Genomic DNA, 15,394 nt, shown 5'->3' with positions numbered 1-15,394 from the left:
TATAGAACTACCTTACACTTGACGTTAAATTTTGCTCAGACATAAAAACGTGTAAAGATCCATTGTGGTATAAATACGCCTCTGTATGTCTTGTGCTAGAAAAATAAACTCAGATTCAATAGATTTTCGAATACAACTGACAGTTAAACTCTAAGGGATTCCTGATTCATGAAAGCCTCAATGTCACTGAATGTTAGTCATCCTAATAATGCTTACATGTATGTAATGCCTGGTTTAACCGTTCGTACGCGGTACACACACGCAAAAGCTCAAAGATATGTGTTCGTATGTGTGAGTCCATGGATGAAGCCCAACAAGTTCTTTTTACCGTGGAAGAGGACTGAGTCGTTTTCCTTCCTCAGTATACCGTCAGCAGTTCTCACTTAGAAGTTTGTCCCCACTCCTAGACAAGATGGGTAGCCGTGAGTATCCTCAGAGTTCTCTCAATTACTTGTCTATTACACAAGAAAAGCAAAATATATTCTGAAATGCAGGTATCATCTGTTACGCTACCGAAACTTGTGAGTTGCCTTTGTTCGATATTTCAAGTTAAACAAACCTACAAATTCCCGAAGTTCTAGTACTAGTGTTAAACGAAAGTCAACTGTATTTAATGAAGACGATAAATCTTAAATGTATTTATAATGGGTAAAAAAAAAATTTGCTCAACACATTTTCCCTAAATTCCATTAGAAAAAATAATAACTTCCTTTCAAAAGTAACGTATTTATTAATTTCATATATAAATATAACTATATATATATATATATATATATATATATATATATATATATATATATATATATATATATATTATATATATATATACTGTATATGTGTGTGTATATAACGTGTGTGCACGTATGTATGAATATGTTATGTTCTTCATCGTTTTTGCTCCGATTTTATGATTTTACGTCACGCTGTAGTGGTATATTAACTAATCAGTTGCCAACTAACAGTCTTTGCAATCTGCGTTTCATCATCAAAGGGCTTTTCATAAGGTCTGTATTGACCTCAATAACTTATTACTGAATACTTAGACAAGAAGCGTAGATACTTCTGAGGGGGGAAGTGAGAATTACTGTAGGTATGACAAGCAGCTTTTCAGATCAGAATAGGACTGCACCAGGGATCAGCGCTGAGCCCCTTCTTGTTCAATGCAATGGATGTTGACGTCAGGGAGCAACCCCCTTGGTGTATGCTCTACGCTGACGACTTCGCTTTGACTGCAGGGACTTAAGAGGAGATAGAGCGAATCCTAGATAGGTGGATGAAGATAAGTTGAACAGAGACTGAATAAATAACAAATGGGATGGATGATGATCAGCGAGCCACGATAATTATTCTGTGAGAGGTGAACATCAAGAGAGTGTTCAAGTATCTGGCTCGATAATAGACACGGGGGTGATATGGGCAAAGAGGTTAACCATCGAATTCAAGCGGGATGGAATAATTGGAAGGAGTTTATCAGGCATGTTCTGCTACAGGAGTGTCCCTATGAGGCTGACGAGCAAAGTACATGAGGCGACGGGAAGACCTGCCGTGTTAAATGGACTAGAAACGGCGCCAACGAAGAGAACAGAGTAAAATATTCTAGACATGGCGAAAATGAAGACGTTCAGATGGATGAGTGGGGTGACAAGGAGAGATAAGATAAGAAACGAACACATAAGTCATTGAAGTGTCAAAGATCTGGTATCTAATGAGAAGGGAAGATAATGAGCGACGTGTTGCAAGAGTGACCATGGAAATGCAAGTGCCAGGGACACGAAGAAGAGGAAGGCTTGAGAGAAGAAGGGTAGACTGCTTTTCAAGACTTGAAAGACAAAGGGACAGACGAAAAGGAGGACACAAGACAGAGACAGCTGACAGTTGGGTTTTGCAGTACATTCAGTCACGTAGGCCTTTCAAGATATATATATATATATATATATATATATATATATATATATATATATATATATATATATATATATATATATATATATATATGTATGTAATAATATGTATGTATATGTATATATATACTTTGTTTCTTATACATCTGTATGGATGAGTTTCCTAGCCCTCTCCTTTTTGTTCTTGGTCCCAGCTAATGTTGGCACCTGTTCATAAAAATATATTTGAGTGAATGTATATGAGAGCTTGAGAGAGAAAGGCAGAAAGTGTAGAGAGAAAAGTCAATGGGCAAATGGATTCTGAAAAATGAGATGCAAATGGAAAGAAGCATTCTGAACTGAATGATCATGCGTTGATGGAATGAAGATTTTGAAGGGATTCAGAAATAGACGATAGAACGGAGGCACAGCTGGACAACTTAAAGTTAGGAATGATTAATGTGAATTTGAGAATGTTATGCGAAATGCGCGTTAACAATTTATGGAGGACTAGAACTTAATGGATTATTAATGATATTCCATGGTATGGCAGTGGTAGTGTAGTTGAGCAGCTGACCATGGAGAGTAAGTTAAGTCAGGATGACATAAAGGTTCAATTTGCTTTGATGGGGTTAACAATTGTCCCTTTGTACACTGGGGAAAGCAATAAAGAAGAATGCAATCACTGCAAAGGCATAATGTTGATTACTGTACTAGTGAAGGTTTTTAGAAGGCTTTGGATTGACAGACAGAGACAGAGATACTGGGTTTAAATGAGGAAGTGAGTTTCTAGATCAACCGTATGCTACGAGAAATTCAAGTAAGAAATATAAGTAAGAAATATGAAAATATAGGTAAAAATGCAAGTCTGTTGCGTGAACCAAGAGCAGGCTTGTGATTAAAATTTTTAGCGGCATAATAAGGAGAATCTTAAGCTGTTCGGTATAGAAATTTGTTTATTCTAAGATCAATCAGAAGTCTCTCTGATACAACCGAATCTCATATGACAATATGGAGATGATGACTGACTGGTGTATTGTACAAGAGGGTCTCAGAGCACGGTATGCTATTTCGCCACCTGAGTAATATTTCTATGGACAGAGAGATTAAATTAGGTTGGGGTGGAACAGACGGAGAAGTAAGTTTAGTGATAAGAGAAGGGGTGCTGAATGGAATGGGAGTGGCTGATCTTTTTAAAATGATTCAGTGTCAACTGGTGGTAGTAAAGAGAAACTGATAGCAAAGAGAAGCTACTGAAATAGAAAGTGGGTACGAGTGAAAAGATGAATGTGAAACATTAGCAAGAGTAGGACTGTGAGGGTAACTATAACTCACGACGGTGGAGTGATTTATATTTAAGATATATTTCGTTGGGTGGCGGGAGACTGGATCTGGAAAACCCACACACATAATTGAGAATGAACGTCGTGAATGTTGATAGGACGAGAGAGAACGTGACCCACGGAAGAGAGGAAGCAAGGAAAAATATGAAATTTTCAAAATGTGTAAAATATCTGTAAAGGCACTGCTGAAGGAGAAAGAAGCAGAAAGGGGAGAGAGGGTGGCATTTATGAATAATCAAAACTCTATTTCTTTCGTGTTTATGCGCCTTGAAATTAGACAAGTGAGTTTCTTGTTTGTACATTTTCTGCATGAAAGTACACTATGTACTTAGGCAAGTAAGTCATATATATATATATATATATATATATATATATATATATATATAATATATATATATATATATATATATATATATATATATATATATATATACATATATATACATATATATATACTATATGTGTGATTGCGTATGCGTGTACTTAAAGCTTTCATTCTTACACAAACACACTTTACCAACGAAAGATGCATCGTCATTGTGAAATCTGTTATGTAACTGATATATACATATATGTGGATATATTAAAAAGCAGCAACAAATCCCATATTTAAATATATTCATTTGCATGTGTGTTGTAATGACATGAAATGAATGAATGAACTTTTCGTGTTAGGACAAGCGAGTTCACCCAGTAAGCTTACAACTGTGCAGACCTTAACCGGCCACGAGAAGCCTTACAAACCTTACAGACTTAGAGAGAAGAAGTCTTATTTGTAACGGAGAGGAAAACGCTTCCTCGTTCCTAAAACCGCACTCAAATCAGGTGGTAAAGAAGTGAAACTCAGTTGTCGTTCATTTCTTAAATTTCCTGAATTGATGTTCCTCTTTCTGCTGTTCAACATTCATCACAGGGTCTATGAGCAGAAAATTGTAATATGAACAGCTGGTACTGGAGTAAAAGCTATATATCTTTTTAATTCTCTTTAATTTTCTTTAGATCTTTCTTTCTGATGATAAGATTCGGGCATGACTTCCGAAAACCATTTCAGTCGCCATGAGAAAGGTACTCACATGCTTGTTCATAGCGGGCAGGTAAAATAATAATAATCTACCAGCTGGATAATTTACTGACAGCTGCATTATCTTGCACAGCCACCATTGAGCAGGTTGTCTATTCCTCCTCCAATGAATATTTTATCTGTGACGCATTACTATTCTTGACATAAATAGATCACTATGTCGTGAGTCTTGTAATGATTAAAAGATCCGTAATTACGCGCATTATAAAGTTACAATAAGCATTTTACTAACGGCCGCTTTCAAACGTTTTCCAACTTGCCTTGGATAACTTGGGAATGCTGCTGTTCATAATATTTAAAATGCAAATCTTTTAACTCTATGCGTCCTTGCTGAAGACCTTCATTGTATTTTTCAGGTTTTCATCCTGGAGTCGTCAAGTACGGCAGCTACAAATATGACGACGGATCCCAGTACGTCGGGGACTGGAATGACAAAGGTCAGAAGCATGGCATGGGGCACTTTGTCTTGCCCGATGGGACGCGGTACGACGGAGGCTTCGAGAATGGCCTCTTCAATGGACTCGGGGTCATCGTCTTTCCTGACGGTGCCAGGTAATATTGAAAGAAGGGCTGTCAAATTCTTTTCCTTATCATGCTTCCCTCGGCTCTTGTTACACATAAGGATTCGCCTTCTACTAGTGTTACTGATGACAGCAAAAACTACCGTCACTATAAACTTTCCTCGATGGAAACATTTGTTTTTATTTAAAAGATTCATCGATGTCTGGTTGATACAGTAGCAAACTTTGTTTTTAAGATACCGTCTTCACATTATATTCTGTATGGTTTGAATTTTTTTATTCCAAGAAGCTAAATATTCCAGACTTTGTTTTTAAGATGCACCATCTTCACGTTATATTCCGTATGGTTGAATTTTTTATTCCACAAGCTAAATATTCCGGACTTTGTTTTAGATACCATCTTCACGTTATATTCCGTATGGTTGAATTTTTTATTCCCACAAGCTAAATATTCAGACTTTGTTTTTAAGATAGCATCTTCACGTTATATTCCGTATGGTTGAATTTTTATTCCACAAGCTAAATATTCCAGACTTTGTTTTTAAGATACCATCTTCACGTTATATTCCGTATGGTTGAATTTTTATTCCACAAGCTAAATATTCCAGACTTTGTTTTTAAGATGCCATTTTCACGTTATATTCCGTATGGTTGAATTTTTATTCCACAAGCTAAATATTCCAGACTTTGTTTTTAAGATACCATCTTCACGTTATATTCCGTATGGTTGAATTTTTATTCCACAAGCTAAATATTCCAGACTTTGTTTTTAAGATATCATCTTCACGTTATATTCCGTATGGTTGAATTTTTATTCCACAAGCTAAATATTCCAGACTTTGTTTTTAAGATACCATCTTCACGTTATATTCCGTATGGTTGAATTTTTATTCCACAAGCTAAATATTCCAGACTTTGTTTTTAAGATATCATCTTCACGTTATATTCCGTATGGTTGAATTTTTATTCCACAAGCTAAATATTCCAAACTTTGTTTTTAAGATATCATCTTCACGTTATATTCCGTATGGTTTGAATTTTATTCCACAAGCTAAAAATATTCCAACTTTGTTTTTAAGATATCATCTTCATGTTATATTCCGTATGGTTGAATTTTTTATTCCACTGCTAAATATTCCAGACTTTGTTTTAGATACCATCTTCATTATATTCCGTATGGTTGAATTTTTTATTCCACAAAGCTAAATATTCCAAACTTTGTTTTTAAGATACCATCTTCGTTATATTTTTTATTCTAAGCTACATGGTTGAATTTTTATTCCACAATTCTAAAATATTCCAGACTTTGTTTTTTAAGATATCATCTTCGGTTATGTTATTTTTATTCCACAAGCTAATTGAATTTTTTTATTCCACATATTCCGCTAAATATTCAGACTTTGTTTTTAAGATATCATCTTCACGTTATATTCCGTATGGTTGAATTTTTATTCCACAAGCTAAATATTCCAGACTTTGTTTTTAAGATACCATCTTCACGTTATATTCCGTATGGTTGAATTTTTTATTCCACAAGCTAAATATTCCAGACTTTGTTTTTAAGATACCATCTTCACGTTATATTCCGTATGGTTGAATTTTTATTCCACAAGCTAAATATTCCAAACTTTGTTTAAGATACCATCTTCGTTATATTCCGTATGGTTGAATTTTTATTCCACAAGCTAAATATTCCAGACTTTGTTTTTAAGATACCATCTTCATGTTATATTCCGTATGGTTGAATTTTTATTCCACAAGCTAAATATTCCAGACTTTGTTTTTAAGATATCATCTTCACGTTATATTCCTTATGGTTGAATTTTTATTCCACAAGCTAAATATTCCAAACTTTGTTTTTTAAGATACCATCTTCACGTTATATTCCAGTATAAGTTGAATTTTTATTCACAAGCTAAATATTCAGACTTTGTTTTTAAGATACCATCTTCGTTATTTTTTATTCCACAAGCTAAATATTCCAGACTTTGAATTTTATTCCACAAGCTAAATATTCCAAAACTTTGTTTTTAAGATATCATCTTCACGTTATATTCCGTATGGTTGAATTTTTATTCCCAAACTTTGTTTTAAGATAAATATTCCAGGACTTTGTTTTTAAGATAGCATCTTTGTTTTAAGATATTCCCGTATGGTTGAATTTTTATTCCACAAGCTAAATATTCCAGACTTTGTTTTTGGATACCATCTTCACCTTATATTCTGTATGGTTGAATTTTTATTCACAAACAAATATTTCAGACTTTGTTTTAAGATGCCATCTTCACGTTATATTCCGTATGGTTGAATTTTTATTCACAAGCTAAATATTCAGACTTTGTTTTAAGATACCATCTTCACGTTATATTCCTTATGGTTGAATTTTTATTCCTGGCTAAATATTCCAAATATTCCAGACTTTGAATTTTAAGATTTGTTTTTAAGATATCATCTTCACGTTATATTCCGTATGGTTGAATTTTTATTCCACAAGCTAAATATTCCAGACTTTTGTTTTAGATATCATCTTCACGTTATATTCCGTATGGTTGAATTTTATTCATGCTAAATATTCCAGACTTTGTTTTAAGAGATACCATCTTCACGTTATATTCCGTATGGTTGAATTTTTATTCCACAAACTAAATATTCAGACTTTGTTTTAAGATACCATCTTCATGTTATATTCCGTATGGTTGAATTTTTATTCCACAAGCTAAATATTCAGACTTTGTTTTTAAGATATCATCTTCGTTATATTCCGTATGGTTGAATTTTTATTCCACAAGCTAAATATTCCAGACTTTGTTTTTTAAGATACCATCTTCACCTTATATTCCGTATGGTTGAATTTTTATTCCACAAGCTAAATATTCAGACTTTGTTTTTAAGATACCATCTTCACGTTATATTCCGTATGGTTGAATTTTTATTCCACAAGCTAAATATTCCAGACTTTGTTTTTAAGATACCATCTTCACCTTATATTCGTATGGTTGAATTTTTATTCCACAAGCTAAATATTCAGACTTTGTTTTAAGATATCATCTTCACGTTATATTCCGTATGGTTGAATTTTTATTCCACAAGCTAAATATTCCAAACTTTGTTTTTAAGATACCATCTTCATGTTATATTCCGTATGGTTGAATTTTTATTCCCAAAATATTCAGACTTAAATATTCTTCAAACTTTGTTTTTGCTAAATACCATCTTTTGTTTTAAGATACCATCTTCACGTTATATTCCGTATGGTTGAATTTTTATTCCACAAGCTAAATATTCCAGAAATGCCTTACTCATTTATAAAAATATGGCCCACAAATCTTTTGTCTGACTGAAAGGAATGATGTGATACTACTGTATTTCTTATTTTTAATCATATCGTAGTTATTTTCTCTAAACCTCGTCAGACAATTTCCTTTACACTGTCAGAAATACTTATTCTTTGTACTGTTTATTCAAAGAATTTTCGCATAGTTATTTTTTAATATGGTTTTTCTTTTTATTCGTACACTCAGTATACCATTTACTTCGGTTCTTCGCAAGCATTTTTCTTGGTCGACCATAGCCGCCCGTTTAACAATAACTTCGTTACTCAATTGTTTTGTTCTGCCTACTAGAGTAATACATTTGCTGCTGTATACCTACGCACTCTTCGACCCTCGTCACATCGTAAACCCACGAGCCTGAAATTCTTATTAATTTCTGCATCGTTTAATCTATTCATTAGCCTACGTTTCTCTGTTCAATAATTCACGCTTCATTCGCGCCACTGCAGGTACGAAGGCGAATTCATGCAGGGCTGGTTTCACGGGCACGGCATCTTCTGGCGCAATGACAACATGAGATTCGAGGGGGAATTCCGGGGAGGCCGCATCTGGGGACACGGTAAGGACACTTCGAGATGAATGCTTCTGTTTTCCTTGAGCTCAGAAATTTGTACTTTTATCTCGGGTTATCTAGGAAGCTTTGATTCTTTACGATTTATAAGTAGATTCGTTTTTTGGCAAGAAAAGGGAACCTCCGTGCAACCGGTCGTCAACATCAAGTCTATTGTGGCGACGAATTGGCTGTAACGTTTTATTATGATTTTAGTTAGTTTTCTTTCTTAAAAGTGCATCTTCTCATTGTTAATTTACAATATTTCAGACTTTTAATTTTAATGGCATTTTTATACGCGCTCTAGCACGTGCGCGCACGCACACACACATTGATGATAGAATTGGCAAGTGAGGAAGATAACGAATGAAGGGTATAATTATGATTACGGTAATGCTAATTAGATCGGCAGTGATCATGATAACCAGTATGATGATTATAATGGTTACGACAGAGATGATGAAAATGTTGGTAAAACTCAGTAACGTGGAAAGTGGCTGAGATTCTGAAAAAGACAATGGCATTAATATCAATAATGATGACAATAATGGTGATAGTAATGATGAATATTACAGTAACGATGATGGTTATGAAAATGGCAATGATGATGATAGTGATAATGATAGCGCTGGTGATAGAAAATTCACATGACACTTGATAATTACAATGTCAGAGAAAATAAGTTTTAAAAAATGACGAAAGAACAGAGCATCGTCATCAGCACCATGATCAGCACAGGATGCGATAAGATTATAAGGCGTTTTTCACAGAACTCTATTTGATTCTTCTTCATATTCGTGGTAGAATCAGTTGGCTTATCACTCAAGCTGTAGTGGTAAAACAAAGTCATTTTACTTTTGTTCGCTTGTTCAGGGATGATTGTCTGAGTAAATTGATGTTATAGAAGGATGTTAGAAGGATGTAAGTAGTTGATTCGTATAGGATTTGGGAGTAGATGTAGGTGACAACGATGTGACGTGAAAAGAGAGGAGTCACAAGTAGTTGAATCCCCGTGGGGTGTTAGTGCTGTCAGTGCACCTCATGTAATCCACTGTAGGCATTGCTTAAGGTTCTTAGCAGCGTCCCTTCGGTCTCTGTTTGCAACCCCTTTCGTGCCTTTTACTCTACCTCCGTTCATATTCTCTTTCTTCCATCTAACTGTCCACTGTCTCTTTACAATTGTTTCGTAGTGCAACTGTGAGATTTTCCTCCTGTTACACCTTTCAAACCTTTTTACTTCAGCGTTGAATGACCTCATAGGTCCAAGCGCTTTGCCTTTGGCCTAAATTCTTATATTTTCTCTCTCACAAGTAGCTGAAGAAAGGAAGATAGCTTGAGCCCCCGTCTAATGGACCCCTGAACTTGGGACCCCCAAAACTTGAAAAGCGCTACAAATCTGCTATTACAGGACAAACGTAAGACGAAAACTATAAACATGTAAATCTGGCACCCACAGCGTTTATTTTAAGTCGTTATAGCAGTCTGGCAAGGCGTCTGTTTTTTTTTTTTTTTATTGTCTTGTACGATCTGAGCCATCCCCGGGACAGTTGTGTACTTCGTCGATACTTCACACCAACTTTTTAGCAATATTTTCTTATTGTGCCTCTCTCATCACATCTCTCCTTACTGATTCGTCCTGTTTTGAAGACAATTCCTGCTGTTTCTGCAGCTTGCTATCTTAACTAGATCGGTTTTAATAGTAAACCAAATTCTACCATTGTGCCCGATAGGATCCTCTGTCTGCAGTAGGGAAAGATATCACTTCATCGACTGAGCTTCGCTGCAGTTTATTTGAAATTAGCATCCAGATATATATATATATATATATATATATATATATATATATATATATATATATATATATATATATATATATATATATATTATACTATGATATAATATTATGAAAGGAAAATTTACCGTATAGATGAATCATGTGGTAAGAAACCCAGGGACTGAAACTGACTTAAAGATCCATATTTGTAAGGAGGTGTAGGAATGGTGAAACAGAATAATTAATTAATTTTTTTATTGCTTGGACTCCAAATTTGAACACAGAAACGCTTTGCGAAGAAATTGGGGCTTAGGTGTTATCGCAAGTAGCAATGAAGAATGATATTGCTTGGTAACACATTATTGTTTATTAGAGATCACACTTGATTTTTGTTGACTGGGCGAAAACTAAAAGGAGAAAGTAAACGCTGTTTTAAACAAAGCTTCTTGGTTATTGCCATATCCCTTAAGAGTTTCATCAACACAATGTGATTGATTGTCCACCATTTTTACATTTTGATGATATAACAAAACAAGTAAAAAATACGCTGAAGTTTCTTCGGCGCAATCGAGTTTTCTGTACAGCGTATAATGCTGTATGAAACTCTCAGCCACGGCCCATGAAACTTTCAGCCACGGCCCGGTGGTGGCCTGTTGTTGGCGCCTATAGCGGTGCCAGATGCATGGCTAACTTTAACCTTAAATAAAATAAAAACTACCGAGGCTAGAGGGCTGCAATTTGGTATGTTTGATGATTGGAGGGTGGATGATCAACATAACAATTTTCAGCCCTCTAGCCACAGTAGTTTTTAAGATCTGAGGGCGGATGGGAAAAGTGCGGACGGACAGGCAAACAGCCATCTCAATAGTTTTCTTTTACAGAAAACCAAAACTGAAAAATGCCAATAATAAAACAATAAAAGCCTCCATCATCAGGGATATCATTTTTGTAATTATTGTTGCTATTATTTAATAATTTTGTTTTCGTAAATGTGTCGAGTATATTTCTACATGTAAACCTGAATCATCTACTCTTACATTATTGCAGGATTGGTGACTTACGCCGATGGCTCCAACGGGTTTCCCCGAAACGAAGGTTTCTTCCAGGACTGCCGATTCATGAGGAAGACCAAATGTCCCCAGGTCATCCAGAGAGCGCAGAAAGTCTCGCACATTGCCCGTGCTCAGATGGATAACAACTAAGTTCATCTCGGAATGACTGTTTTTGGTCTTTGTTTGTCTTTACGTTTTCCTATTAAACTAAACTAGACTATGTTATTAGTAGGCTGAGATTATCTTATGCCTATGAAAAGTCTCCATAGAACTTACGCCTCAGATTGTGTGAACCGCATTCTTTATTCAGCCCAGAACAGTGAGAACGTACAAAGATGCCACCCAGTATTCCTAGAATGGTATCATTCCGAAATTAATTTAGAAGCACTTGCTAAGTATTTATCTTCACGAAATTTGCTTTTCCAGCTGTTCTAAGCAAGATGGGAGATGAACGATTCAAGTATGATAACAGAGGTACAGTATTGGAATGGCCAAAAAGACATTTCCGTCGGACAAGACGACTGTTCTGGTAAATGAAGAAGTCAAGATTGTTCAAATAAATTAGTCACGACAGCTTTACAAACTAACTCTAAATTACTTATCTGTAAATAGACCATTTCATTCATGAATCTGACACACTGTAATGACTTTACAGGCTGAAGAAGCAGGAAACCCATGTCAAATAAACAGAAAAGGAACAACAGAGGTGTTATGAGTTACCCCCACGCTACTCATTAGACTGATGCCAAAAGTGCAACAATTTGTATGTTTGGGGAGAATCATACTAAAAGTGGTTTTCGTAATTCTCTAGGTTGATGGCAATAACGTGGGATGATTATGGAATGCTAAACTTCTTCAGAGATCTCAGTAGCCTTTTTACTAATTAGTTCGGTCACCATAATCAAGGATATAAGTTCACCTTAAGAAATCTTTTAATGAAGACAAACTCTTCAGAAGCAGCAAGCCCTTTAAAAACCAGTTTGTTAAAAATCCCAGTGTATACTGTGGCTAATGATATTAAGTAGCTAAATGTTGGGATCCATTTATCACTGATCCTTTATGTCCAATTTTTCTTTATGGTAAAGATTTTCCAGTCAAGTCCACAAAGGTATCACATACTCGTACGAGAGACATGGTTAAACTCTTACCATTGGGATAAGAGTCTGCGCAAGTGGCGAATGAAAGTTTCCTGATGAATTTTTGGTAGGCATTACTAGCATCGAGTAGACCGTAGCATCTGGTAAGACTGAAAGCATTTTTTTTGTGGGGGGAAGCTTAGGGCAATGAATGAATGCCATTGTAACCAATGTCTCTGGAGTTCGTGGACATTACCAGGTGAATGAAGGCCCGACTGATTGAAATGTGTTTTCCTCTGAAAAGTAAATCTTGCGTCAAAGACAACTACTTGGAGTATTTATCATTTTAGAAATGGCAGTGATAAAAGAAAGAAATGGACAGAGCGACACCAAACACGAGATTCCATGACATATGATATAACCACTTGAAAACTTGTGCAAGGTCACAGGTACATGGAGATCTGTGTGGAAATTTAACCCGAAAAGTATTCTTATCACAATTGTGGATCCTGTGTTACAGGCAGATAGCGAAACCAGGCATTTCACGATCTGCCTGAGATTTCAGGCAGATAGCGAAATGCACTTAGGGACATTTGATCCCCCAGGGACCAGTAATAAACACAGCGAAAAACATTTGACACCCAGGGGCTGAGTACTTAACACGGCGAAACAGTGTGGGTGGTCAACGTTTTCACCGTGTTTAGAACTAGCCTGGGGATCAAATGCCTAAGTGCATTTCGCTATCACTTCCTAAATTTCAGGAGAGGAGGGAAATAACTGGATTGCTAACATCTGCCTGGGTATCCGAAGACCAAAAATAGCAAAGAATTTGGACGGTGATTTTGAATAGCTGATGGCTGGCTTAGGACTCTGTTCAGAGGGCCATTCTTAGATCATGTGTCTAAGGAAATAAAAATATGAACGTGGTGGGCGGGATTAATTTATGATGGAATTAAGGGGACCTTCCGTGATGACTGTTACTGATAAGAAATGAGTGATACTATTCTCCTTCCGCTACATGTGTATCAAATAGTTTTCATGTTTAAATTCAACATCCTTCACTAAAAAAAAAAAAAAAAAAAAACGGTTCGGGTGCTGATTCCAGACGTGATACACAAATCGAGGTCGAACATCAAGATAACTAACTCTTCAGTGATAACCGAGCGAAATCAAGAGGTCCCGGTAGCTTAGCACCATAGCAGTTCACAAGAAAATTTATTCATTTTCATGAAGTCCTTGGTGATTAAATCAGAGAAGTTTAAAAAAAGACAAGAAGTTTATGGGTGAATATGCAGGAAGAAGAATAATTCAGAGTTCTCGATCAAAGGCTGTAATTAAAGCTATTGTTCGCAACCAAAGATGGTACACACACACACATATATGTTACAGTCAACATGCGTAATCAGTCATTACGCGTAATGACTGAAATTTCAGTCATCACGCGTAATGCGCAGGACATTTGATTCCCAGGAGCTAGTACTAAACACGGCGAAATACATTTTGACCCCCAGGGACTAGTACTAAACCCGGCGAAACAGTGTAGGTGACTCACTGTTTCGCCGTGTTAGTTTATCAAATGCTATATATATGATGTGTGTGTGTTATTTTATATTTCTCTATATATATATATATATATATAACATATATATATATATATAATATATATATATATATATATATATATGTGTGTGTGTGTGCTGTGTGTGCGTGTGTGTGCCTGCCTATGTGTAACTTGGACCCATAAGACACATAGGAGAAGAACTGACTAATATCTATTAAAAGGGGCAATATTGATCATAAACACGGTCTTAAAATCATAGAAGATAAGTGACAGTGGAGGGAATAAATGACTTAGTCGTAACTTCAAAAAACAAACGAGGCCGCTTCAGAGGACAACTGGAGTGTTTCCTGAATGCAAAACAAAAGGCTAACGCAACTAAATACAGCATGCTTTGCTCAGGGGTGGGAAGTAGCAGCGTCGTCAAATATGTCAAGAGATCTTGTAACACACCTAAACTAACATAAGGTTAGCTGTCTAAGGAATACCTCTGGAAATAACCTTTATATGGAATAAGAAATAACACTAGACCAACTTGAGGACTGAAAAAACTATTTAGAATGTATATAAGAATTAAATCTAACCCCGAGCAAAATGAAGATAATGAACTAAAATCAGTGAAAAGGCATGACTTGAAACGGACGCAAGATTTGGAAAAACTAAACCTTATTTATCTATTAAAAATACAAAGATTATGCGAGAGGACTCATAGGATTATGATGCAGGATAGTCATATTTTATTGTTAGGGCTATGCTAGATACACTATAATTTAATTATATGAGAAAATACAAAAGGACAAGGTACAGAATATCCGCTTTGGAATGAAGAAAAACAATTTTTAAGACTGTCGCAGTGCACAACTTACAATAAGTAAATCAAACAATACCTTACAGACGAACTAATCATAATTAATATTTTGTTATTTATAAAACTCATTTAACAAGATACTGGGAAAAAACAGTGGTAGAAGTTTGATACAATTGAAAAAAGTAAATACCGCGCAAATACATGTGCAGTTGGACGAGTCAGGGAGCCGTTGCAAAGGGTAGCCTCGACTACTATTTTTATACTGAATTTCTATTTCCGTCGCCGTTCTAATTATGAGCAGCATCCTAAAAAAGCGCTAACATTAATGCGATAGTAAGTCTCTTTAAAAACGATGTTGTTTTATCTCTTCAGTTCAGTGAGTTAAAAGATTTTATATCGCTAATAGGTTACTATTTACA

The 15,394-nt window shown here is 35.5% G+C and overlaps 1 protein-coding gene across 2 annotated transcripts; it reads left to right on the top strand.

Annotated features, from left to right (window-relative positions):
* Nucleotides 1–270: 270 nt before the first annotated feature.
* On the top strand, nucleotides 271–12,236 carry rtp (retinophilin). 2 transcript variants are annotated; one of them, XM_067096838.1, is made up of 4 exons: nucleotides 271–422; nucleotides 4,661–4,856; nucleotides 8,607–8,716; nucleotides 11,529–12,236. In XM_067096838.1, the coding sequence occupies exons 1-4, from the start codon at nucleotides 413–415 to the stop codon at nucleotides 11,681–11,683; spliced, it is 471 nt and encodes a 156-aa protein (XP_066952939.1). In that variant the 5' UTR covers nucleotides 271–412; the 3' UTR covers nucleotides 11,684–12,236. The 2 variants fall into 2 exon arrangements, with proteins under 2 accessions (XP_066952939.1, XP_066952938.1); XM_067096837.1 differs by lacking the exon at nucleotides 271–422 and adding an exon at nucleotides 1,733–1,901.
* The last annotated feature ends 3,158 nt before the right edge of the window (nucleotides 12,237–15,394 follow it).

This window comes from Macrobrachium rosenbergii, chromosome 53, assembly GCF_040412425.1.
Source record: "Macrobrachium rosenbergii isolate ZJJX-2024 chromosome 53, ASM4041242v1, whole genome shotgun sequence".
NCBI lineage: Eukaryota > Metazoa > Arthropoda > Malacostraca > Decapoda > Palaemonidae > Macrobrachium > Macrobrachium rosenbergii.
This window is presented reverse-complemented; position numbering and strand designations above follow the sequence as displayed.